The sequence below is a fragment of the Sceloporus occidentalis genome, unplaced genomic scaffold (genome assembly GCF_023333645.1).
Source record: "Sceloporus occidentalis isolate IW3139 unplaced genomic scaffold, rSceOcc1.0.p SCAF_2, whole genome shotgun sequence".
Taxonomy (NCBI): Eukaryota; Metazoa; Chordata; class Lepidosauria; order Squamata; family Phrynosomatidae; genus Sceloporus; species Sceloporus occidentalis.
This window is the reverse complement of record NW_028316982.1, coordinates 272851242-272877586: the sequence shown is the minus strand read 5'-3', so window position 1 is coordinate 272877586 and position 26345 is coordinate 272851242. Positions and strand designations below refer to the sequence as shown.

General features: G+C 50.7%; 1 protein-coding gene across 2 annotated transcripts in view; it reads left to right on the top strand.

The window, feature by feature from the left end:
* Positions 1-1039: 1039 nt before the first annotated feature.
* Positions 1040-26345, top strand: part of DNHD1 (dynein heavy chain domain 1) — a 50639-nt gene continuing 25333 nt past the window's right edge. The window contains exons 1-22 of one of the 2 annotated variants that reach the window (XM_089513136.1): positions 1040-1101; positions 2737-3409; positions 3517-3726; positions 4909-5112; positions 5235-5345; positions 5432-5588; positions 6436-6687; positions 6876-7019; positions 7177-7267; positions 10784-11052; positions 11532-11775; positions 11876-12033; positions 17574-17699; positions 18440-18716; positions 18840-18967; positions 19221-19419; positions 19672-19763; positions 19947-20163; positions 20718-20843; positions 21010-21107; positions 21288-24324; positions 24609-24759. In XM_089513136.1, coding sequence (XP_089369262.1) covers positions 1044-1101; positions 2737-3409; positions 3517-3726; positions 4909-5112; positions 5235-5345; positions 5432-5588; positions 6436-6687; positions 6876-7019; positions 7177-7267; positions 10784-11052; positions 11532-11775; positions 11876-12033; positions 17574-17699; positions 18440-18716; positions 18840-18967; positions 19221-19419; positions 19672-19763; positions 19947-20163; positions 20718-20843; positions 21010-21107; positions 21288-24324; positions 24609-24759 — 7022 coding nt within the window. In that variant the 5' untranslated portion in view covers positions 1040-1043. Of the gene's footprint in view, positions 1102-2736; positions 3410-3516; positions 3727-4908; positions 5113-5234; positions 5346-5401; positions 5589-6435; positions 6688-6875; positions 7020-7176; positions 7268-10783; positions 11053-11531; positions 11776-11875; positions 12034-17573; positions 17700-18439; positions 18717-18839; positions 18968-19220; positions 19420-19671; positions 19764-19946; positions 20164-20717; positions 20844-21009; positions 21108-21287; positions 24325-24608; positions 24760-26345 lie in introns of both variants that reach the window. The other variant, XM_089513134.1, reaches the window with a different exon arrangement.

Sequence of the window (26345 nt, the reverse complement as noted above, 5' to 3'; positions counted from 1 at the left end):
TTTTCAAATATATACACACAATAAAAAACAAGAAAACATCAGCGACAACAAAAATATTGGAGAAACAATCTTAGACAAACAGTTAAACACAATTCATTCTCCGGCTTCGGTGGTTTCTTAGGACCAGTCATTCGTTTTACGGATAGGCTTCCCATATCTCCAGGCATCCAGATCAGATTTGTCACACGCTGAAAGGCTTTCCCTCGGCCGTCTCGCCTTTCGCTGGTAATTAAGTCGTTAATGATGTATCATTTTCTTGTTTCGTGTTAATATCTACAAATGGAAGCTTGTCCTTTATGTCCTCCAATTAGCATATTTAGTGACTACCTTTTTGTTTTTAAATCCTCACGCTACCAATATTTGATCATGTACTCGATCTTAATTAACTGCCTGGGTAATTCTGCTGGTTGACGGAGCAGGGCTGAGGGGATGAACCCGGCCTCCTGTGCGAGGGAATGCCACAGCGGGAGAGCAGGATCGTGGGGTTGGAAGGGGCCCCAAGGGCCGTCCTGCCATGCAGGAACTCTCAGTCGAAGCCCTCCCTGTGGCAGAGGGCCATCCAGCCTCTGCTTCAAAGCAGCCTCCAAAAGGGACTCCAACACTCTCCAAGGCAGCATCTCTCGGTGGCAAGCAGCCCTTGCTGTCAGGAGGCGAACCTCTTTCCCTGGAGCTTGCCTCCATTGCTCCACTGGGTCCTGTTCTCTGGCGCTGCAGAAAAGAAGCTTGCTCCCTCCTGAACAGGAGGACATCCCTTCTAATACTTGGAGAGGGCCATCATGTCACCCCCAGCCTTGCCTTCTCCACACAGACCCAGCCCCTAAGCGGCCTCTGCTCCCTCCGAGGGTTTGATGGTGCCCCGACTAGAGTAGCCCTGTGAACAGAGTCCAGGAATGGAGGGCATTCCTCCTGGACAGAGGGTTGGAGGGCGAGGCCGGAAGTCCTCCCGCGCCGCTCTAGCCCCGCCTCCGGCCACAGAGAGGAGCTTCCGTTGGGCCTCCCTTAGCAACGCCCGCGCGGCCCTAGCAACGCGGCCCACTCCCGCCATGGAGCCGCCTCAGCAGCAGCCCAGCCCTCTCCCTGGCGCCGCTGCTGCCCAAGCGGGTAAAGCGAGAGGGCCTCTGAGCATGGGCAGAGGGCCCCGGGGGTGGGGGCTCCCTTTGGGCCCAGGACATGCCCTGCAGTCCAACCTTCTGGCCAGGAGGCATTCCAACATGTCCTCCATCCAGAGTCCTCCTTTTCCAGGACACGCCCTCCTCTATTCTAATCTTCTGTCCAGAAGGAATTCCAACATGTCCTCCATCAGGGGGACCAGGTGTCCTCATTTTCCCGGACACAGCATCTTCCCTGCACAGGAGGGGTCCTAAAATGCCCTCCAGTCAGTGACCAGGTGTCCTCCTTTTCCAGGACATGTCCTCCATTTCAGCCTCCTTTCCAGGAGGCATTCCAATGTGTCCTCCATCCAGGGTGACCAGATGCCCTCCTTTCCCCGGACACGTCCTCCATTCTAACCTTTGGATGAGGACTTAGAACTTGCCTGAGCTAAAAGAAAGGTCTTTTATGCCATCCAGACTGAATGCTCTCCCTCCCTGCAGCCGCTTTGGATAACTGCAGATCTGAAAAGACCCCCTTCTCCAGGCCTGGCTCAGTTTGCCATCATGGTGCCCTACTTTATTGCCCTGCTTTATTGCCCTGCTTTTGAGGCAAGGTGAGATCATTGCTGTGCTGGCTATTGGCCGTAATACATGGAAGTGACATGAAAACCTCTGCCCAGGAGGCTCTCCGGGCGTCCTCCATTTTGAGCAGGACCAAGAGGCTTTTGCTCTTCCCCTTGTAAAGAAGGAATAATACAACTTTGGTATATACCCCGCTTTCTGTAATAAAACAGCCAAAGCGGCTTACACGAATAAAAAGGCCTTTGCTCACTGGAAACAGCCGGACCAGATGGAGCCTGGGAGCAGCAGCAGAGGAGACTCGCACCCGGAGCTTGGGCTGTGCTTCTTTCTCGGAGGGGAAAAAAAGGGGCAGCAAACTTTTTATAGGCCCTGGGCTGCTTGAAGCCACAGTACAAATGTGGAAAGGGCTGCTTTCCCCTTCATTTCGGCACCAAGGGTAAATGAAAGGAAGAATTTCAAGGGAGACTTGGCCAAGGGTTTGTTTTTTAAAAGTACAGTAATGTTAAATATTTCTCTTTTCTCTCTAGGAATCTCTAGATATTCCAAGAGAGAACATTTTAATCAAATACGTGAAAAATCAAATCCGCAAATATGGATTGATGAGCATATATTGCAAGCCAGTAAGGCGTTTTAATGAAGATAAATTCATCAGAAAAATATGGTTGAGTACATAAATAGAGAGGCAGCGTGGGCTAGTGGTTTGAGTGTTGGACTGGACTGCTACTCTAGAGACCAGGGTTCAATTGATGCCTCAGCCACGAAACCCACTGGGTGATCTTGGGCAAGTCACATTCTCTCAGCCTCAGGGGAAGGCAATGGCAATCCTCCATTGAACAGATCTTGCCAGGAACGCCCCAGGATAGGTTCACCTTAGGGCCACCTTTATGAGAGGTTCTTGCATCACTCCTGAAGGAGCCATGCCTGACGCCCCGAAGCACCTTACCCAGGCCATCTGCATGTGCTCAGATGCCCTCTTGCTGACTCGTCACCCTCCTGCTTCTGAGAGGGGCCCTTCCCAAAATATATGCCTCTCTTTTCTCTCTCTCTCTCTCTTCCTCAGCAGGGGTCCTACCATGGGAGGACGATGGTGGTGGAACCTGGGCATACTCCATCCGCCGGCGCCTGGCTGAGGAGCTCCAGGAGTTCGGGCACGCTGACCCCAAGCATGTGGATGACCTGGTGGCCGAGTTGGTGACCATCCTGTGTGCTGTGATGCGGAAGAGCAGCCGGGGAGCCTGGCTGCGTCTGATGGAGGCCATGCGCCTGGCCGCCCCTTTCCGGCAGCTCCTCTCTGGGCGGGCAGAGCTGGCCCCTTACCTGGAGGGCCTCTACTACCAGGTCCACCTCAACCAGGCCTTAATCTCAGACCTGGATGTCCTGGGCACTGTGGGACAGACCTTCCCTGAGGACTGCTCTGTGCTGTGGGCCCCTCCGAGGGCCGCCTGCCTCCGGGATCCTGCAGAGCCCACCAAGATTCTGCCGCTGAACCAAGAGCCCATTTTTGCAGGCCTGCCCTGTCCTTTTGCCACTGACTGGGCCATGCCCGGGATTTCTGGCATATGGGAATCAGACCCTGTGTCCGTCCAGGAGCTACAGAGACATGTGGGGCCGGTTGGGAGTGAGGTGGCCCGAGAAGAGACTGCTGGAGCAGGCAGCCTTTCCCTCATGGCTCTGACACTGGCCACAGAGGTGCCAACCCATTTCCCCTGCATGGAAGAACCCACTGCTGCTGCAGAGTAAGGGCCCAGAGGGATCTGGCAGGGATGCTCCTTGGTCCTCCCCTGACAGAATGGGTCCCTTGCTGACCACCCCTTGCTCTTTCTCTTCCCTGCTGCTGCTGCAGACCTTCTTCGCAGCCTGGCCAAAAAGCCTCAGGAGCGGCCCTGTTGCCAGAGGAGAAGGTGGTGATGGAGGCAATTCCAGGTGGACAGGTGGCACCTGGCAAGGAACCGCCCATGACTGGTCTCCAAGCAGCTGAGGTGTTTGCCAGGAACCGCCATTTAGGGAGGATTAAATTCCTATACCTCAACATCGCTCCCAACCGGCATTTCAGGTAGCCCCATCACCTACCTTGGCTGCCCTTCCTATGAAGGTGGTTCCCCCATTTGCTTGGACCCTTGTAGCGCTCCTTGTTGCATAGGAGGCAGAGGAGTGGGGTACCTTTTTTTCTCAATCCTGGGCCTTCCTCGATAAGGGGCTTCTCCTCCTAGTTGACAAAAGGCACAAGGAACACTTCCATGTTTTCCTCTCCAGAAGATATTCCCTGGGGTGGAAAAGTGGCGGTGGGGGGGAGGCAGGTGGAAGATGGTGTGGCCTGGAGCCCTGTTGGGATTCGGGGAGCAGGCAGACAGTGGTAGAAGGACAGCCTCCCTTGCTGCCGCCCTCCACCCCTCTGGCTCTGCTTTGTCCCCCAGAGAAGCAGCCTCTTCAGTCAGCCGTGGCCTCTGCCTGCTGGGATTCAGCAGGCAGGTGGTCATGCAGACAGAGCTTGGGGTTGACTTTCTTCTTCCTACAGTTGCAGATGGTTTTTAAAATTTATTTATTTTTTTCATTTATTTTATTTATATCCCACTCTTTAGAAACACTCTAAGAACAGTTTATAAATTGTTGATTTGACAGTTTCATCCTTCAGGCTTACAATCTAAAAAGACATGACACGAAAGGAGAAGGGAATGGCAGTGGGGAAGAGATCAAGTCCAGCAGATACTGCCAGTTTTTGCTCTCCCTCCAAGGCTAAGGGAGGGCAGTTGGAGTGGAGAAAGGGCCTTTCATCTGCCTTGGGGTTAGGCATGGAAGAGCTGTGCCTGCCTCTTCTCTTCCTCCAAGGCTAGGAGAAAGGCAGTTGAGATGGAGGGAGGGCCTTTCATCTCCTGCTGGGTTAGGCATGATGAAGCCATGCCTGCCTCTTCTTTCTGTCCGGAGCCAGGGCGATGGCAGTTGAAATGGAGGGAGGGCCTTTCATTTGTCTCTGGGATAGGCATGGTAGAGTTGTGCCTGCCTATTCCTCCAAGGCCAGGAAGATGACGTGGTTCATGGTTCGCTTGTGTGGCCAGCCTGTCTTTGGAGAGTGACAGGATGAGGTCCTTATGCTAGATAGTAGGGAGTCTGTCCAGAGGAAGGAAGGAAGACCCAGGAAGAGGATGGATGCCCTGGGAAGAGGACGGGATGCACTTGCTCTTTCAGAAACCTTCTTCAGGGAGGGTCTTGCCTTTCCTTCTCACCTCCCTCTTTGTAGGCCTTATGACCTGGTGGCTGTTCCCAAGCACCTGATCAATCCCCAGCACTATGTCTTCTCACCATACGGGATATTGCATGTGCACCCCAAGGAGGCCTCCGAGGCGTTCTCCCTGGGTGACTGGCATCGGGAGGCTGTGCTGTGGCAACTGATGCAGTTCATACCCTTTTTCCGGCTTTTCTTGGTCCGCAAAGCCTTTGTCCGGTAAGGGGTAGGGAGGGGGAAGGAAGGTTGCCTGGTGGCATCCTGGTGACTTGCCTGGTATGGCTGTGGTGTTGGGTGGCTCAGCTTGACCATCTGCTGTCTTTCACTGCTGTCTCTCCCAGATGGTGCTTCAATGTCAAACACTTGCAGCGACTGAAACGGAGGGAGAAGCTGCGTCTTCAGCTGCTCCAGGCAGTGCCACACTTTGGGGCAGCTCTTCTTCAGATTTCCAGGTGAGGAGGCCTGAGGCCTGTCTTGATCCTCCTGTTGCCTTCATTGCTCTCCATAGCCCTGGCTGCCATTTCTATCTCCCTGGCAGACTGTTGCAGGAGCTGCAATCTGTCCACTGGCTGCCCATAAATAAGGCCAAGTGCTACACCTTTCCTGACCTCAAACGGAGCCTGGCTCAGGAGAAGAGCAATGCACAAAGTTTGCTCAGCCGCTTCCTTATCCTCTGCTCTTCCATCTTGGAGCTGGTAAGTGCCAGAATGTAGTAGATTACAATTATAGCAGGACAACAGCATCTTTGGTAGAGACTTATCACAATGTTGTGTTTCTCCCATGGTTGCCTTGCATTTTGATTGTTGTTGCTTCACATTTTCTCATTGATGGGGAAAACGTATTAATGGCTGCCATATCTCTCCTATTCCACTATTGTTTGTAGTGCAAACATTTCATTTGACTGCATGTGCGATATTATGGCAACCATGCGGTGTGACAGCATGGTTTTATTCTCCCCTTCACTATCCCCAAGCAGAGAGAGGTCACTACAGGGAAATGGAGCCAGGCTTCCTTGTTACCTTCTAGGGTAATTGAAAGCTTCCTCTCTCTCTCTTGGAATGCGTTCAGAGAGAGAGAGAGAGAGAGAGAGAGAGAGAGAGTTTATTGGTCAGTCCACTTGAAACACATACTTGATTTGGTGAGGTTACTCCAGAGAAGAGGAAAGAAAGACTTCTGTCCTCTGTTCTCTCAGGCTCTCCCTCTTCATCTCTGTATGAGTTACTATGGGGCTCATGTGAGGAGCCAGTTTCTTACAGACCTTATGAGGGAAATGGGCAGTATCTAGGTGTATGTATGTCTTTGGAGCAGGGGGATGTTTCTTGAGATGGAACTGTGCAGGGAGGACTATTTGCAGGGGTGAGTTGGTAGGGCCTTCCATACAGAGCAGCACTGGTTTTCCCATGCCGTTGGTCTTGGAGAGATGTTTTCTGCTTGCATTCTTTGGGCTTTTGGAGCACAAGGGGGGCAGAAATGGCAGGTAGAATAGTCATATAGCAACAAAGAGACACTATGATGTCACTGTTGTGTCTGTTTCCCTGGCAGGTGCGGGATGACACATACAAAATGGTCCATGGGATGCAAATGAAAGTGCAGAATTATAAGCTGTACCTCCTCAAGGAGTCACTCTACTACCAGCGGATGCAGTATGAGGGGCTGCAGCGCCGCTTGCGGGAGGCTGAATCCTGGTTAGGGCGGCTGGGCATACTGGCTCTTCTGGTCAACTTCCTCATCTGCCAGACTTTGGTGTCTGCAATCCAAGAGGATTCCATGGCCTTTGTCCATCACACCATGAAGGTCCTGGGCCTCTGGAGTGAAGTGCCTGTTTTCCCTTGGGGTGGGGCTGGGGGCAGAGGCCATACTCCCACAGAGGCTGCCTTGGCACAAGCCCATCTTTGCTCTGTCTTGGCCCTGGCGGTGTCCAGGACTCTCCCTTCCTCAAAGTGCTTGTGTTTTCACTGGCCCTTGGGCCTCTTTCCTTGCAGGCCGATGGCACTGCTCGAAAAGCGGTCCTCCGGGTGCACCTGGTGTTCAGTGAAGACAGCCAGCTGGTGCTCTTCCCCTCCAACCAGGAGCTGGAGGACTGCCTCTTGGGGGCAGTGAATGTGGTGATAGAGTCAGTCCTGCAGGTAGGTAGGTAGGTGTTTGGTCGGCACCGCAGGATAAAGCCTTTCTTCCTCCCCTCAGTGCCTTGCACTTGCATATGGTCCTGCTGACTGAGGGAGATTCCCAACTGAGTCGGCAGAGCCTGTCTGAAGCTTACCTGCAGTTTTCCGTTTCCTTCAGACAACCCGGATCCAAATGGAGGGGCCAGAGAGCAAGGGGAGCCTAAACACCACAGCCTCCGTCACCGAGCACCAACCAGTCCAATCAAGTGGTGAGCCAAGAAAGAGCAGCAAGAACGGCTGTGGCCTGGTGGATCTCTCCTTCCCCAGCACACATGCCCCACCTCCAGCAGCTACTCGGTCTCTTTTTGCTAACATGTGTTTTGGGTGCCACTTTGCAAAAAGCAACCAGGATACATATGTAGGAGTTTGTCAGGTGGAGAGGGGGAGGAATGTACAGAACAGAGCCTCTTCAGAAGTGGTGCCAAACCTTTGACTTTTAGAAGGCTTCAAAACCACTCAGGGTGAGGGGGTTTCTCCGCAGACAATGGATCATTAATTAAATGGACACCCTGAAGCCTTGCCATTCAACAACTGAACAATACACAGATTAACATGCAAATTGTTTCCACTCAACCAACAGTATAGTATATAATCCACTCTCTTCCATGCCAGCATTCTCTGAAGATGCCAGCCACAGCCGCTGGTGAAATGTCAGGAAAAACTCTTCATAGCCCCCAAACCCCGCAAAAATCCACTGTGCCTTTTTTTCTCCTTTCTCTACCAGGATGGTCCGTCCGTTCTTCATGAGAGTCTGTGAGGTTTGGGGTTTGTCCATTGCTTTGGTTGTATGTGGTGCCTTTGCTTGTTTAATTGGCATCCTTTGCTGTTTCTTTATTCTCTGGTTGGTGCAAGGAGGAATATAAACAATGGGTTGAACCTCTACCTCCTCTGGATGCTCCTTCCAGTTTTCTTCCCTGCCTTGTCCAGAACTGGGCTGTCTCTGGGAGCTGGGGCTCCAATTGCCTTTTTCAATTAGTATTATTATTTTATTATTAAGTTTTAAAATTTTGTATTTAAAAAGTCCACACATAAACCAATCATATACCCAAGACAACATTCAACATACATCAAACATACTACATATCCCACAGTAAAATCATTAAACATAATGAAACATCTACCATTCTTCATTCACTACTTCCTATCTGCAAGTCTGAATTTTATTCCTATCTAATTTGTTTTTAGATTATCTGTTACTAAATTGTACAAAAACATTCTATCCTTATTTTTACCTATAGTTTTCTTTGGAGTCCTAACTTAAATTATAAGAATATTCACATAGATTCACTTTAATCAAACTAAACATCATTGAATTTCATTACCTTAAAGTATAATCATGTGGTCGCTAACTCCATTAATTCAAGTTAATTCAGACTAATCTAATTATATCCCTGGAGAGCTGACTTCCCCCCAGTTCTTCTGAAAGTATTCTGTTATCTCCCAATCTTTGTTTTACAGGTTCGAGGGCTTATTTCTAATTCCTCTTGATAATTTATCTATTTCCAGAATATCCAGTGGCTTAAGTGTCCATTCTTCCATTGTGGGTATTTCTTTTGTTTTCCACTTCTTGGCGTAAACTATTCTTGCAGCTGACAACATATAAAATAATATTTGGCCATTCCCCCCCCCCCCCAAAGATTGCTCTATTATGTTAAGTAAAAAAAATTAAGAGGTACTTTTATAACCTTCTTAATTAAAAAAAAATGTTTCCAAAATTTCACAGCTTTTTCACAGGTCCACCACGTATAAATAATAAATAAATAAATAAATAAATAACCACGTATGGCAGATGGACCCCTCTCTTTCCCACACTTCCAACACAGATTACTGCAATTGTTATAAATCTTACTCATTCTATCAGGGGTTAAGTACCACCAATCGAAAACTTTGTAATAGTTCTTGATGTTTTGACTGCAAGTATAGTTTAACCTCCTTTTCCAAGTTGATTCCCATTGATCCAAATCAATTGTGAAACCAAAATTCTGGGACCATTTAATCATGTTTTCTTTGACAGTTTCCTCTTGCTTATTTTTATGCTGCTCATGTCTTTCCTTCCAGATTCTATTTCTGTTTGTTTTAATCCAAAACCCTTCTGTCCCATCTTTATATCTTTATTCTTTTTAAATGAGATTGGTAGGGATGATAATATCTCTGCCTGTAAAACAGAAGAAGAGAAGAAGCCTTCTTTAGCTTCTTACAAATCAGATATCAACCACAGAATTATGTTTGCCATCCTGTATAGTTCAGCAGCATCTGCACAAAGGAACATTTGTGGAATCATAGAACCATAGACTTGGAAGGGACCATAAGGACCATCTATTCCAACTCCATACCAAGAGGTGATGCCTTAGAATCATAGAATTGGAAGAAATCCCAAGAGCCATCCAGTCCAACCCCCTTCTGCCATGCAAAAACTCTCAATCAAAGCATCCCCAACATATGGCCATCCAGCTTCTGTTTAAAGACCTCCAAAGAACAAGACCCCACCATTCTCCGAGGGAGTGTGTTCCACTGTTGAACAGCTCTTACTGTCGGGAAGTTCCTCCTAATGTTAAGCTGGAGTCCTGTAGCCTAGACTTCTCTGCAGTGTCAAAGGGGACCCAGTAGCTCTTAGTTTCCATTTCTGTTTTTTTACTTGAGATTGTGTTGTTGTTAACTGCCTTCAAGTCAACTTTGACTCATGGTGACTTCGGTACCCCTGTCCTCCTCAACCACTCTGTTCGGGTGCTGCAGGCTCAGGGCAGTCCCTCCATCTGGGATGTGGTCTTCCTGTCTGCCTACTGCCTTCCACCTTGCCTAGCATTATTGTTTTTTTCTAGTGAGTCATGTTTCCTCATGGTGTGGCTGAAGTACTACAACCTCAGTTTGGTAAAGTTTGCTTCCAGGGTGAGCTCCGGCTTGATTTGTTCTAGGACTGATTTGTTTGTCTTTTTGGCTGTCCATAGTATCCTCAGCACTCTTCTCCAGCACCATATCTCAAATGAGTTGATTTTTGTCAGCCTTCTTCACTATCCAGCTCTCACATCTGTGTGTAGTGATGGGAAATAAATGGCTTGGACGATCCTATGTTTGTTATTCGGTTTAATATCTTTGCACCTTACAGTCTTGTCTAGTTCTTTTATAAGTGCCCTTCCCAGACCTGATCTTCTGATTTCTTGATTGCAGACTCTGTTCTGATCAATGATTGATCCAACTCTGAAGATGCCAGCCACAGATGCTGGTGAAACGTCAGGAAGAAAATCTTCTAGAACATGGCCACATAGCCCGAAAAACCCACAAAAAAACTCTGCTTTAATTGTTTGCAAGAAACCATTTCTTCCTCTTTCTGCCGAAAGAGTTGTGGTTCTGGCAGATGTTTAGTTCTGTTTTTTTTTTTTTTTCCTTTCCTGTTTGTACATCTTTGGAATTTGTCTTCTAAGTCATTAATCCTTTAGTATGGCCATGAAAAGCTTTAGGATAACTGCATCAACCTAGAATGGCCCTTAATGTTTTATCGTATATGTGGAACAACTGCTAAGATCTCAGTTGAAGAGTTTAATGGTCACATTAGCATGTATAGAAGAAAATGGCCTGTTAAACCTTCCTCCCAGGAATCATACTTGTTTATTATGGGTTTTAATTTGGATTCTTTTGTTAACTGCCTTGTGAATATACAAGTGGCAAGGGCAAGATCTACACTGGAAGAAGCAGTCTGGTAAGGGGGTTTGTCCTCTGCTCTCTTGCAGCTCTGTCCCTGTGTGGCCGGAGCCACTGCACTCTCCAGCCCTTCTCCATAGCTGCCGAGTCGCTTGAAAGGTTGCCCACAGCCATCTTGTGTGGGGAGGAACCCCAGCTGGTACATCGGCTGGACTTAAAGGCTTTTGGGGGCCTAGAGGTGGTTGGCCACCGCCTGAGGGGCGAGTACCCTTTGCTGTCCCGTGAGCAACTGGAGAAGGACCTGCACTCAGATGGCATCATACGGGAGGCCCTGGCAACTCAGCAGGCTCTGCTCAAGGTGATGCCCTCTTGGAAGTCTGAGGCCCCTGAGGCAGAGAGTTTCAGAGAACAGTCAGGCATCTTCCCCCAGGCTCCAAACCAGCCATGCTATGGGGCACAGTTTACTTGTGTGGGAGCTTGAGCCCTTCCTTGCTTGGCACCAGGCCATCTCTGGCATTCTTGTCTCTGTGCTACTGGTGGAATCCACAGAGGGCACAAAGAGAGTGGACCAGCAGTGCAGAGGAGCGTAGGTTGGTGCTGTCAAGGGGCCTGATTTGCCTCAAGGATGGGGCTGGCCAGCACAAGGGTGTGCTGCCTGCAAATGATGCAACTGATCACCAAGACCTTCTGTAGAAGTGATGCAACTGGATCCATCTCTGCGAGTAGAGAATAGGGTGCTGGTCTCCAAAGCATCCTGTCTCTTAGGCCAGGGCTTCTGGGTCAGAAAATATTACCCCACACTGACCTGATGACTCTCCCTTCCCATCCCGTCCACAGGTTGCATTGAGCGAGACCCAGCTGCTGTGTCGGGAGTACTCCTGGCTCAGCCAGATCTACGACTTTGTTCACAGCTGGGGTGCAAGCCAGATAGAAAGCATGAAAGGCTGGCCAGCGGAGGAGTACGTGAACCAGATCCTGAAGCTGCGTGCGTGGGTGACCCAGGTCGAGAATGTCCCACGTATGGTCATCACATATAACCGCCTCCTCTTTGTGGACTGCAGTGGCATTCATCAGGACATCCGTAAGCTCCAGCAGGGCATATGGGAGGTCACTTGGGTGCTCATAGTGTTGTTGCTGACTCCAATGGTGTTGAAACCTCCCCAATGCCTCTCTCATCATAGTGCCCCTGCTAGATTCCATCAACAAGGACATTTTGTCGCTCCTGCTGAGCGAGACCACACAACGCAGTGAGGTCTTCATTGCAGAGTTGGCTGCTGTGCTGCAGCTGTACATGAACGTGGGCAGTGACATCTTGACCATTGCCAAGTGCTCCCAGAAGGTAAGCTGGCATTGCAAATAGGTTTTACAGAGCTAATGATCACCGAAGAATAGAATCATAGAGTTGGAAGAGACCACAAGGGCCATCCAGTCCAACCCCATTCTGCCATGCAGGAAATCCAAATCAAAGCATCCCCGACAGATGGCCATCCAGCCTCTGCTTAAAGACCTCCAAGGAGGGAGACTCCACTACACTCCGAGGGAGGAATGTGTTCCACAGTCAAACAGCCCTTACTGTCAGGAAGTTCCTCCTAATGTTGAGCTGGAATCTCTTTTCCTGGAGCTTGCATCCATTGTTCTGGGTCCTGTTCTCTGGAACAGCAGAAAACAAGCTTGCTCCCTCCTCAATATGACATCCCTTCAAATATTTAAACAGGGCTATCATATCCCCTCTTAACCTTCTCTTCTCCAGGCTAAACATCCCCAGCTCCCTAAGTGGTTCCTCATAGGACATGCTTTCCAGACCCTTCACCATTTTAGTCATCCTCCTTTGGACCCATGGCTCCAGTTTCTCAACATCCTTTTTGAATTGTGGTGCCCAGAACTGGACACAATATTCCAGGTGGGGCCTGACCAAAGCAGAATAGAGTGGCACTATTCTCTTGATCTAGACACTATACTTTTATAGCCTAAAATTGCATTGACCTTTTTAGCTGCAGCATTGCACTGCTGACTCATGTTCAACTTGTGGTCTACTTGGACTCCCAGATCCCTTTCACACGTAGTTTCATTCAGCCAGGTGTCCCCCATCCTATATCTGTGCATTTCATTTTTCTGCCCTAAGTGCAGTACCTTACATTTCTCCGTGTTGAATTTCATTTTGTTAGGTTTGGCCCAACTTTCTAGTCTATTCAGATCATTTTGAATGTTGATCCTGTCCTCTGGAGTATTAGCTGTTCCTCCTAATTTGGTGTCATCTGCAAATTTGATAAGTATGCTCCCAATTCTGTCATCCAGGTCATTGATAAAGATGTTGAATAACACTGGCCCCAGGACAGAGCCCTGTGGGACCCCACTGGTCACTTCTCTCCAGGATGAAAAGGAGTGGCAGTGTCGTCCCCAGTTGAACAGTTCTTACCCTCAGGAAGTTCTTCTTAATATTTAGGTGGGATCCCCTTTCCTTTAGCTTGAATCCATTGTTCCATGTAGTCTCTGCAGCAGCAGAAAACAAGCTTGCTCCATCCTCAATATGACATGCCTTCAAATATTTAAACATGGCCTGTCATTTTACTTCTTAGCCTTCTCTTCTGCAGGCTAAACATACTCAGCTCCCTAAAATATAGGTAAAGAAATAATTAAATAATAGAATCAAACCTAGAGTTAGATGAGACCCCAAGGGCCATCCAGCCTGGTCCCATTCTGCCATGCAAGAAGGCTCCAGATAGATGGCCATGTAGCCTTTGCTTAAAAGCCTCCAAAGAAGGAGACTCCACCACTACTTTAGGGAATGTGCTCTGTCTTATTATGGCCTACTTGTGAGCCTCTTCAGTATGGATGAAATCGTGTAAAAGCCAAGCTCACCATCATGTGAATGAGGATGTGTTTGTGTGTGTACACACATACATATGTAGGTACATAAAGCTCTCCAGTGTATTTCTGATCTCAGCAGCTTAGTAGCAATTCATCTCAGAGAGCTGCATCTGCCTGTTGTGGTGGTGGCCAGGCTGGATGGAGATTATGGGAGTTGTAGTCAACCTACTTGGAAGATACCAGGCTGGCAAGGGCTAGAGATTTTTTGTGAGTATGGGTCCTGATCACTCTGCAAGCTCTGGGCCGGCTACAGAAAGTTCACTTGCACTCTCCTCTTGATGGTCCAGTTGCCCCCCCATAGACTCTGGAGGCAACACTTGTGTCCTGTCTGGCCAGGACTGGGGGTGGTGGGAATGTCCTACATGGTCCCTGTCATGCCTGCTGAGAGACCAGCCCGCATCTTCCCACTTGTGTAGACTCTGCTTATTCATTAATAGTATTACTAACTAATGATCAGCCAACTTGGAGCTCATTCAAAGACAAGGATGATAAGAGGTACAGAGAACAAAAACTAAGAGGAAAGGTTAGGACAGAGGGGAGACATGATGGCCCTCTTTAAATACCTCAAAGGTTGTCCCAGAAAAGAGGGGCAGGCTTGTTGCCCCAGAGGATAGGGCCAGGGCTAATGGTTTCAAGTTACAGGAGGGTAGATTTTGATTGAACATTAGAAGGAATGGCTTGACAGTGAGAGCAGTTGGGCAATGGAATCAATTCCCTAGAGAGATGGCAGGGTCTCCTTCTCTGAATGTCTCCAGAAAGAGGCAAGATGGCTCTAGTTGGAGACCCCACAGTGAGCAGGAGGTTAGGCGGGATAGCCTCTGGGAGTACCTTCCAACTCTAAGATTCTATGTAGCCTTGATTTCATCGTGATTCCTCTCCCTCCTTCATCCCCATTTTTCCTTTTGCAGCACTGAGAAAAGGTGGCCCAGCCTCTCTATCCCATTCCTGTTCTGTCTGTTCCTTCTCTGGCTGCTTCTGCATGTAGGTGGAAGCCATTTTCTTCTCTTGGGTCTCCGGTTGGGTCTCCTTTGTCCCTCCCTTGTCTCTGTCCCTTCTCTCTTTTTCTGTTATTGAGCTACATTGGCTGATCCTCCACCTGCTCCCAGATCCTGCATGAGGTCCTTGTCCTCCTTGGTGCCTGGATTCCTCCATGACCTTGCCCTGTCATGATCCACTGGGAGGGGAAAGAAGCCACATGTGTAATTCCAGAGGCCAAGAAGCGAAGGAATCATTCAGTAGCCAGGAAGACCAAGAGGGGCAGAGGGATATGCAAAGGAATAGTCAGGGTCCAGATCCAAGGGTCTTGAAGAAAGGCCACATGTCTGAGCTGGCTTGGGCTTCTTTCCCAGCAAGTGAGTGAGAGATGTTGCTTCCAGAGGCGAGGAGTATTTTGCCTTATCTAGGCTGGCTGATTGTTGACTGAATGACCGGTGGAGGCGGCATCACCTGAAGGGCAGATGGACCAAGTTCCTTTCCAAACACTCCTGCACTGTTGCTTTCCCATGGGGTCGAGGGGTGGTGGTGGTGGCGGTGGCAGCCTCACTTGGTTTGACTACCCTTTTATTCCTCTGGACACCTCCCTGTCCATGATCTGGCTTGGGTCCAGCTTATTTATAGGATCGCCTTCTCCCATATAATCTGCCCCAAACACTTAGGTCCTCTAGCAAAAACTTACTGCAGCCAGTGAGAACTAGGACCTTCTCTTCTGCTGCCCCAAAATTATGGAACAGCCTGCCAGAGGAGATCCAACATATGACCAGTCTTGAATGCTTTAAAAAAGGTGATCAAGACATATCTCTTCTGGCAGGCCTTCCCATATTAACATCCTAGTAATTTTTCTACTAATTCCATCAAACATCCATTACTGTCTGGATCTGCCTCTGCCTTGTTTTAACAATTGTTTAATATTTAATTGTATTTTATTGTGGATGGGTAGGTTTATTATCATCATCCCCATCCTCCTCCTCCTCAGGCTCAACCAGTGCCCTTTGCCCTCCTTGCCTTGCTCACCCGAAGACCATATAAAATTTGATAAAATTACCAGCTTAATAGATGAAGGGAATGCTGTAGATATATTATATCTTGATTTCAGTAAGACCTTTGACAAGGTTCCCCATGACATTCTTGCAAACAAGCTTGTAAAATGTGAACTAGACAAGGCAACTGTTACATGGATTTGTAATTGGTTGACTGGCCGAAGCCAAAGGGTGCTCAGCAATGGCTCCTTTTCATCCTGGAGAGAAGTGACCAGTGGGGTGTCCAGTGGGGCTCTGTCCTGGGGCCAGTGCTATTCAACATCTTTATCAATGACTTGGATGACAAAATTGGGGGCATACTCATCAAATTTGCAGATGACACCAAATCAGGAGGAATAGCTAATGCTCCAGAAGACAGGATCAAAATTCAAGATGACCTGAAAAGACTAGAAAGCTGGGCCAAAACTAACAAAATGAAATTCAACACAGAGAAATGTAAGGTACTACACTTAGGGCAGAAAATAAAATGCACATATATAGGATGGGGGACACCTGGCTGAATGAAACTACATGTGAAAGGGATCTAGGAGTCCAAGTAGACCACAAGTTGAACATGAGTCAACAGTGTGATGCGGCTGCTAACGAGGCCAATGCGATTTTAGGCTGCATCAGTAGAAGTATAGTGTCTAGATCAAGAGAAGTAATAGTGCCACTGTATTCTGCTTTGGTCAGGCCCCACCTGGAATAATGCTGTGTCCAGTTCTGGGCAAAACAATTCAAAAAGGATGTTGAGAAACTGGAGCATGTCCGAAGGAGGGCGACTAAAATGGTGATGGGTCTGGAAGCCATGCCCTATGAAGAATGCCTTAGGTTGCTGGCAATGTTTAGCCTGGAGAAAAGAAGGTTAAGAGGTGATATGATAGCCCTGTTTAAATACTTGAAGGGGTGTCATATTGAGGAGGGAGCAAGCTTGTTTTCTGCTGCTCCAGAGAACAGGACACAGAGCAATGGATGCAAACTGCAGGAAAAGAGATTCCAGCTCAACATTAGAAGGAACTTCCTGACAGTAAGGGCTGTTCGACAGTGGAATACATTGCCTCAATGGAGGTTTTGGTGGAGTCTCCTTCCATGGCGGTCCTGGAGTTAAAGAGAGGCTGGATGGCCATCTGTCAGGGATGCTTTGACTGAGAGTCCCTGCATAGCAGGGGGTTGGACTGGATAGCCCCTGTGGTCTTTTCCAACTCTATGATTCTGTGACCAGGAAGAGAGTGCTGCTTCTCCTGACTCTCTGTGAGGCATCCTCAAAGCCCACCTTATATGCTGCTTGAGTTTATTTAATCTTTCTTTAGAGTTGTCCAGGCTGGAGGCCCTCACTGCATCCCTAGGTGATGAAACACTTTCTGTTGTTTGTCCTGAATCCCGCACCCATTGACAAGCTGAAGAATTTCCCAGAAGAAAGGGAGGCTGTGATGTTCCTAGTCCTGATGGCTAGAGAAGGATGTCCAACCACAGGAACAGCTGTGCCATTTTCTTTCCACCCCACCCCGAAACAGGACAGCAGCATTCTGTTGATTGTTTAGTTATCATTTTAACTTCATATGATCTCAGTTTTTAAAAATTGTATTTCTTCTAATTTTTGTAAGTCACCTTGAGTTCTAGACTGGGGAAGAACCAAGATATAAATATAACAATAATGAATTATTGTTTCTCACATTGTATTTTTTGTGGGGAAGCTGTCCCTCTTTTTGCAGGAGGATAGGGGCTTCTTGGGGCCCATTGCCATACAATGACCATACTAGGTAGACCAGTATTGTTATCCCTGACACATTGAACTACATGTAGAAGAGTGGCTTGCTTGAGGGTGCTTTGAGGATTGCAGGCCAGGTGCTTTGTCACTGGTGGGGACCCCTCCTCCTATATGTGTTTTGGCTCTCCAGCACTGTAAGCCTACTGTCTGTGCCATTGCTGGGCTGCTCCTCAGGCACGGCGCTCTCTGCGGGTGCAGAATAAATTCCTGGTGTCTGTTCTTCCGCAGCTGGAGCAGTACGAGGGGCAGATGAAGGAGTTGCAGGAATACATTGACTACGTGCGGGCCCTGAACGAGGTCATACAGCAGTGCTTCCGTCCTCTCAGCCCCAGTGAAGAGAGCCTGGAAAACACAGTGAGTGGCCACCCTCTCTTGGGCTGGGGAAGGGTCTCAAGGAAGGACTTTGAGTGGAGATTCACCTCTGGCCATTTTGATGTGTGGCATGCAGGGGTGGGTGGGTATGAAAGCTTGCCCTGCCAGTCATGAGGAATGAGTAATAAATAAATAATAAAACTATTTATATTCCACCTCTGTCAGTGACAATTGAGGCAGCTTGAGAGTCGCAACCAGGTGAGTTAGAGTTTAACCAGACCTTGGAGGCAGTGGGGTTTTGAGCAGGGGCTGGCAAGGACTACCGCAAAGGCTGAGGTCGGGGGGCTGACACTGCTTCAGACTCTTCTGGGGCAGGACAACAGGGGCCTTCTTTCTCTATTTTAAAGACCCAGAGCAGCACAGAAGCAACTGCAGGCCTCTCCTGGCTCTCCAACCTTGTAGCCCCACACCTTGTGGGATGGGGTGGAATGAAAGCCCTGCATGCTGTGGATTAAGAATCAATACTGTTGCTATAGTTTTTTGTGGGTTTTTCGGGCTATGTGGCCAGAGAAGATGCCAGCCACAGATGCTGGCGAAACATCAGAAAGAAACTCTGCTAGAACATGGCCACATAGCCCGAAAAACCCACAAAAAACTATGGATGCCGGCCATGAAAGCCTTCGACTTTACAATACTGTTGCTCCTCCATGGGTTGGGTTCTTAGAATTTAGTCCCCCAGATTTGTGGCATGCCTCTGACCTCCTGGGCCTTCCTTGCCATAGCTCCTGGACACCTGGGATGCCTTTGTGTACCAGCAGCGGGAGGTCTCTGACTTCATTGTCTCTCGGCGCCTCAGCATCATTGCGGAGCTGAGCAGTTCACTCCAGAAGGCCATCCGTGAGCTGCAGGATGTTCTCTCCATGGTCACAGTGGGCCGTTTCCTGGACCCTGCCCAAAACCCTCGGGCTATAGAAGAGGAGCTCCATGCCCTCCTGCAGAACTTTCAGGCTTTGGTGTTGCGGGTGGCCGACCTCTGCCGGTCTCAGCGTATTCTGACAGGTGGGAGAGTCAGAGTGGGAGGGGGCACCTGGCTCCAGCAGAGCTCCCCCCCCCAGCAAAGGAGCCTCTGCCTGCCTTGGGGCAGCAGGGTGTGAGCCCTGTGGTCCGTTGGTGTGTCTGCAGGAGACTGTATGGATGTGTCTTTCATCACGGGGAAGCAGGGAGTCATTGAGATCCGGGCACGGATTTGGCAGCTTTACCGCATCATCTCTGAACAGATCATGGAGTGGAAGTGTCTGGCTTTTGCCAAGGTAACGGAATGGCAACATCTAGCCCAGAGGCTGCTTCTTGTTCCCTGCCCCATTGGCTTCTCCCTGGGGCTACTACTGGACCCCAGGATTCTCGGTGTGTGGTGCTGTCCCAATGCTTTTCTCTACTTCTGCCTGATTCCACCAGTGCCTCTGACCTGGCAGCACCAGCCCTAGGGAGCCCGTGCCAAGCTTACCCTATCTCTTGGTGGTCTTGCCTCGACATCTCTCTCCCTCACCCTCCTTTTGCACACAGTTCAGCACTGCTCTAGCCATGGAGAAGACAGAGGAGTGGCAGAAGGAGGTGATCAGCCTTGAACACTGCCTGTCCGACAACCACCCTGTCCTGCAGGCTTGCTTGCGGACCATTGGCAACTTCCAGAAGTACCTTCCTTTGCTTCTGAAGCTTGGCAGCCCATTTCTCAAGCTCAACTGCTGGAAGGAGATCTTTGCAGGTGAGGCCTTGTCACCTCTCCTTTGGTGAGGGAGGGATGTCTTTCTGGACTGGGCCCACTCCTGCCCTGGAGTGTTGTGGGGAGGTATATGTGGCTCTCTCACTTGCTCCCCTCCCTCTGAGAGTGCCCAGCCACACACTGTAAGCAGTGGTGGTAGTGGTGGTGGTGTCGGTGGTCAATCCCCAGGAAAACACCAGCCTGGCTGGAGGAGCAGAGGTGGCCATCTTCTTTCTTTGGTCTGCTCTCTTCCAGTGATGGGCATCAAGTGCCCCCTGAACATGCAGTTCACACTGGGCCAACTCCTCTCATACCCACTGCTGGAGCACAGCGATTCCATCTTTCGGGTGAGTTGCTTCACACAGTGGGCTAGGGAAAACCTTACAGTACCAAGAAGGTGAGGCATCCTGTGGTAGCAGCTAGTGCTGGTGGAAATTGGGCCTCCCACTGCTGGCATTGCAGGCCACAGAACTCCTACCCCTGAGCCCATGGCCTTCCCCCATAGGGCAGTAATCTTGTTTGTCCCCCAGGTCTACGCCTGTGAGAAGAGCCGCCACTTTGCCAGGGATAATCTTCACCGCCTTCAGAGGACCTGGACTGAGAAGCAGTTCCGCTTGGTGAATTTCATCCTCAATGTGCCATACCACGAGCCTCAGCCAGAGCGCTTCCGTCGTCCAGTGAGTGGCCGCCACCGCCCAGCCAAGCTAGAATATATTTCCAAGGACAGTGGCACTTACGTCTTGTCAGGTGAGGCAGCTAGGGTGACTGAGGAGGGGTGGCGCCCCTCAGCTCCTGAGACCACATTATTGGGTCCAGGGCCACATTGCTGTGGGCCAGCGATTCCTAGTGAATGTTCAGAAGTGCCTCAGTCTTGCACCTGGGATTCGTGGTTTGGGACTGGGGGTGCAGCAACAGAACCATCGTCCCTTCTGCCCTTTGCCTCCGTCTATGAGGCAAGGACTGCTTTGCAAATCATTGGCTGGCAGTCAGCTCCCAGTGCTTCTTTCTTCCTAAATGCTCAGCAACCCTTCTGGCTGAGGAAGCCATAACAGCTGTTCAAAGTGTATGTGTGTGCACATGCATGTGTCCTGCCACAGAAGGTCATTCCCAGGCTGGTGGCTCTCACAGACTTGGTGTCACACGGGAGTTGCTGGGGGAGGGTGCGTTCTCTTTGCTTCACCAGCCTCCTCTCAATGAAGAAAATAAGAAGCGGGGAAAGAAACCAAGCTGTGGAGGCAAATGCCAGCTCCTCCTCCGCTTTGCCCAGCTCTCACTGCATCGCCTCTCTCCTCTGGCCACAGACACATCTGAGCTGAAAGCCGCTGTGCAGAACAGCATCTTGACTCTCCAGAACATCATCTTGTCCCCCTTCACATCTGACCTTTTGGAGCAAGCTGAGAGCTGGGCAACCACATTGCGTGCCTTTGGTAAGGAGAAGGTGTGGGCAGAATGTGACAGGTCTGCTACATGGCTGTAGTGGGGCAGGAGCAGTCCTCACTTTGGCCCTCTTGAGAGGGAGGAAGGGCTAGGGACTTGCACCCATGGAGGAGTCAGCCTGCCCCTTTCCTTTCCTTTGTTTCCATGGCTCTACAGATTCCCTCCTGGATGCCTGGGTCAATTTCCAGCAGAAATGGGTCTTCCTGAATATTGTTCTCTATGAGATGGACATTAGCCTACCCAGTGCTGAGCTGGTGAGTCAGCCTACCCCTTTGCTTGCACAATAAGCCCACAGAGTCTTTGCCTGTGTGCAGCAGCAGACACCTGCCCATTCCTGTTGCCTGAAAGGAGTCCCTTTTGTCCTGGTTGGGGCTCTCTTAATTGCTCACCTCTCCACCCTTGCAGCACTGTCTTTCCCTCTCTCCTCTCTTCAGGATACCAGGTTCCAACGGGTAGATGCCTTCTTCCGAGAATTCATGCAGGTGACATGCAATGACCCCCTGGTGCTGTCCAGTGTGAAGCTAGCACCAGGCAGGTGCCGCGACAGCCGCTTCGTGGGAAGCAGCCTACAAGCTGCATTCACGGAGGGCTCTGGAGACCTCCTGGTCATAATCCGGGCCCTGGACTATGTCTTGGAGGCAACACGGATGGGATTCCCCCGGCTTTTCTTCCTCAGCAATGAGGAACTGGTTGCCCTGGTGGCCACAGCATCAGAACCTGCAGAGGCCTCAGCTTGGTCCCAGCGCTGTTTCCCTGGCGTGCGCCAGCTGCAGCTCAACGTGCCCTCTGCCACCCAGAATCGCACCACGTTCTCTGCAGAGCTCCCAGTGGTCCAGGTGATGGGCCTGGTTGGGGAGCATGGTGAGACACTGAAGCTGTGCAGCATGGTCTCCCTAAGCCGGAAGGCCACACAGTGGCTCTCTGCCCTGGAGCAGCGCATGAAGGAGTCCCTTTTCTACCAGATGCAGGAGTGCATGGTCCAGCGCCTGGTCCTGCGTCCACAACTGGACGTAGCCTTTGAGCGGCACCCAGGCTCCACAGAACTGCCCCTGCATTTGGTTGCAGAGTCTTGGGGGACACTGGGCAGCGCCTTCCCCACCCAGTGTGTGCTGCTTGCAGAGGAGGCCTTGTGGCGGGTGGCGGTGGAGGAAGCCTTGCAGAAACCTGACTGCTGGTCGGGGCTGCAGCTGAAGTTGTGCCTGAAGATGGAGGCCCTGGCCCACTACATCCGCAATTACCGCAGCATCCATGACTGGAATCCCAGGGAGGACCAGCTGGGGGTGCTGCTGGGCAGCCTGATCATTCTGACCGTCCACCAGCGGGATGTCCTTTCCCAGCTCTTGGAATGCAAGGCCAGCTCCCCACAGGCCTTCCAGTGGGCTGGGCAGCTAAAGTACCGCGTAGTCCTGAATCCCGAGCGAGCCCGATCAGCAAGGCTCCCTCCCAGAAGTCCCTGGGTGGGCAACCCGCCCGGCTGCTGGGGTGAAGTCCTTGAAAGCTGTCTCCCGTATGACTATGAGTTCTTGGGCCCTGGTCTCCGCCTCCTGGGGAGCTCTTGCTTGGACAGGACCCTGCTGGGGCTGCTCCTGGCCCTGGACGAGTTCCGTTGTGGAGGCCTGCTGGGCCACCCTGATGTGGGCAAGTCCCACACAGTGCAGGGCCTGGCCCAGGCGCTAGGCCGCCAGCTGGTGGTGGTGAGCTGCACCATCCGCATGTCCATCAGTTGCCTTGCTCGCCACCTCTGTGGGGCAGTGCATGCGGGGGCGGTACTGGTGCTGGACTCAGCTGAACAGCTGGAGACAGCAGTGCTGTCCGCCTTCAGCCAGCGTCTGGTTGACCTGCAGAGGATGTGCCTGAGCCTGCAGGCTAGCAAGAAGACTGCCCCGGGCACCTCCTCCACTGGTACCTCCCCAACTAGCCAGGACTCGGAGAGCTCTGGAAGCTCTGATGAGCAGCCCATTGTGGCTATGCCAGAGCTGGGCATGGATGAGGCCGAGCCCTACCAGCCACGGGTCCTGGGCAACATCCTCTTTGGGGGGCGGCTGCTGCGGGTGCGGGAGACCTATGGCTGCGTGGTCACCCTAGAGCACCTCCCAGAGCCCCTGCGCCTGGCTGTGCGCCCCCTGGCCCTGCTGCCCCCTAACCTCACCAGGCTTGCAGAGGTCACCCTGCTAGCAGCTGGCTTCCGAGAGGCAACACGGTTGGCAGAGAAACTCTGTACCTTTTTACGCCTGGAGGGGGAACTGGGGCCCGATCCGCCCCGCAGCCGCCCAACGCTACTGCGGGAAGTGATCTCGAGGGCTGTAAACATCTTATTCACCCCTACACCAGGGCGAACCCTTACACTGGACCGGTCCAAGCACTCAGCTCGGACTACCTTTTTCTTGGGTTTGGATGAGGAGCCAGCTGTGGTCAAGGCCCTGTGCCTCTCTCCCTTGCTGAATGGCCCAGAATGCCCTCGGCTGCAGAATGTGCGAGAGCTCTTGCATGAAATCTTCCCCAGTACTTCCACGCAGGCTTTGGAACCCCCGATGCCCGCCCGGCTCCAGAGCGCCCTGGTGGCCCAGCTGCACGAAGACAAGATACACCCTGACCCACAACTCCTGAGATTTGCTGGTCTGCTCTCCCAGGCCCTGCAGGGTACCACAAGTGTGGTCCTCCTAGGGCCCTCAGGCGGGGGCAAAACCACTGCCTGGCGCACCCTGGCCAAGGCACAAAGCAGGCTGGCAGCTAGCGATGCCACACATGGGGTGTCACCAGGGTCTGGCACGCAACCAGGGAGCGGCACACACCTGGACACGCTATTCCGGCCTATCAGCACAGTCTGCCTGTGGCCCAACGGCCTAAGTGTGGTGGAGCTCATGGGCAGCCTGGAAGGCAGCATGTGGCAAGATGGAGTCCTGTCTCGGCTCCTGCAAAGGGCGGCCAATTCAGCCTTGGTCAGCGAGACAGATGTGGGTGGCACCCAGCAGTGGCTGGTGCTGGATGGAGCAGCCTGTGCCGACTGGTTGGAACCCATCTCCTCTCTCTTCAGCACCAGGCCCTCCCTCACCTTGCCCAATGGACAGCGGCTGCAGATCCATGAGAACGTCAAATTCCTCTTTGAGATGCAGGATGCTTCTGGGATGTCTCCCTCTGTCTGCACCCACTGTACCCTGCTGCACTGTGTGGGTGCCAACCTCTGGCAGTCACTGCTGTCGTCAGCTATTCTCCCTGTGTACCGCAAGTACAGCCTGACTCAGGAGAGTTTGACTATGCTGCAGGACCTGGCAGAGGAGCTCTTCCCACCCACCTTGGCCTTTCTGCAGGAGCACTGCTGTTCCGTTCTTTTGCCCCACAGCCACCCACAGAACCCAGTGGTAGAAGGAGCTCAGGAAACCATGACCTTTGTCCGGATACTCCATGCACTGCTTGAGCGGTACATGCGACGGGACAAGATCAAGCTGCTAGCTGCTGCCCAGGAGCCCACAGGTGAGTTGTCCTTTCCAGGAGGCGGGTTCTGGGTGGCAGGCAGGTGCTGATGAGAGTGTTTGGTGGGAGCAGGAAAGACCCCTATGAACAAATCGCCCCATCTGCAAGGGTTAGCTCCCCAAATCCACAGGACCTTTGGACTGGAGGGCTGAGGTGGTACTTTTTCTGCCTGATCTCTAACCCAGCCCCTTATGGGCTGGACCCTGTTACAAAGGGACCTTGTCTCCCCTCCCTATGGGAGTGCGGGTTCATGCCTTTTCCTTCACCTAGCCTTTTCTCTGCAGAAGCCAAGACAAGCCCATATCTCACTCACTCTGGCTCCACCTCTGGCTACCGCAACTTGGATGACAGCGTCCCTGCCCATCACCACCTGCTTATCCAGAGCATCTTCGTCTTTGCCTACATCTGGGGCTTTGGAGGCCACCTCCATCCCAGGTATTGGCTCCAGTGGGGCAGGGCATTGGACCAGGTCTCTTGGGCTTTCTGTCCTCTATTCAAAGTACACCTGAGGGAGAAGCTAGAAAGAAGGCAGTCACTGATGTGGCAGCTGAGAAGTATCCTTTAGAAACAAGGATGGGTGAGTGGGCTGGTCCTGGGGAATTGAAGCATGGTCCCCCTTTGTGTCTACCACAGCTGCATAGTACTCCACCAATGGACTTTGTGGATCCCCTTTTGCAGGGGATTTGTGTGGACACATGGGGAGGACCAGGGTTCAGCCCCATGAAGCCTCTTGCAACAAAACCAAGAAGGAACTTTGTGGCACTTTCATAGCTAACTAATTTTATTTAGCATCCTCCTTTCATGGCCTGCAGCCCATTTCATACTACTGACCACTGTGAACAAAATCACCTGGTGATCCTTTTTGCATTTCCCCCCATGCCCACATGTGCATCTCTGTGGGTTTCTCCTAACTGAACCTACCCCTGGTTCCCAAGAAATGATTGTGATCTCTAGGGAGGGTAAGTACAGCTGGGTCTCACCAGGTCTGTCATGCTGACAAATGTCCTCCAGCAGTTTCAAAAAGATGTTCAAAAGCAGTGAGGGCAAATATGAACCCTGCACAGCCCATACATCAGTTTGGGATTCAGTGCCCCCAGGATACAGGTGACTTCAGCTCTCCATCTCCTTTCCCTCAAATTCAAACCCAGCTGCAGGCTTTCAGAAACAGACTATTTTTAAGGAAAGGGTTTTACAATGGGCCCTTGGTATCCGCTGGGGTTTGGTTCCAGGACCACCAATGGATACCAAAATCCGTGGATGCTCAAGTCTCATTAAATACAATGGCACAATAAAATGGTGTTCCCTCTATAAAATGGCAAAATCAAGGTTTGCTCTGGGGGGGGTTATATATTTTTAAATATTTTCGAACCGTGGGTGCTTAAATCCACGGATAGGATTGCCATAATTCTCTACTAAAAACCGGGACAAAATGTAGGACAAAATTTAGACCAAAATATAGGACAATTGTAGGATAAGGTCTCTTAAATGTTCTATATTTTGGCTAAATGTTATCCTACAATTGTCCTATATTTTGGTCTAAATTTTGTCCTACATTTTGTCCCGGTTTTTAGTAGAGAATTATGGCAAATCTGTGGATATGAAGGGCTGACCGCACTAAGGTGCTGTGTTGTTCTCTAGTGGTGTTTTGTTTTCAAGAGATGTTTTAAGTTTGCATTCTGATGATACTATTTTGTGTTTTTAATATGTGTTCCATCTGGCTTAATGTGCAAGCCATCTTGTGTCCCAAGTCTGAGGGAAATAAATAAAGCCAGCCTGGTGCAGTAGTTTGAGCATTGGACTAAGCCTCTAGCAACCAGGGTGCAAATCTTCTTTGCTTGACCATGGAAACCCATTGCTACCTCCTCAATATGACATCCCTTCAAGTATTTAAACAGGGCTATCATATCACCTCTTAACCTTCTCTTCTCCAGGCTAAACATCCCCAGATCCCTAAGTCATTCCTCATAGGGCATGGTTTCCAGGCCCTTCACCATTTTAGCCGCCCTCCTTTGGATACTCTC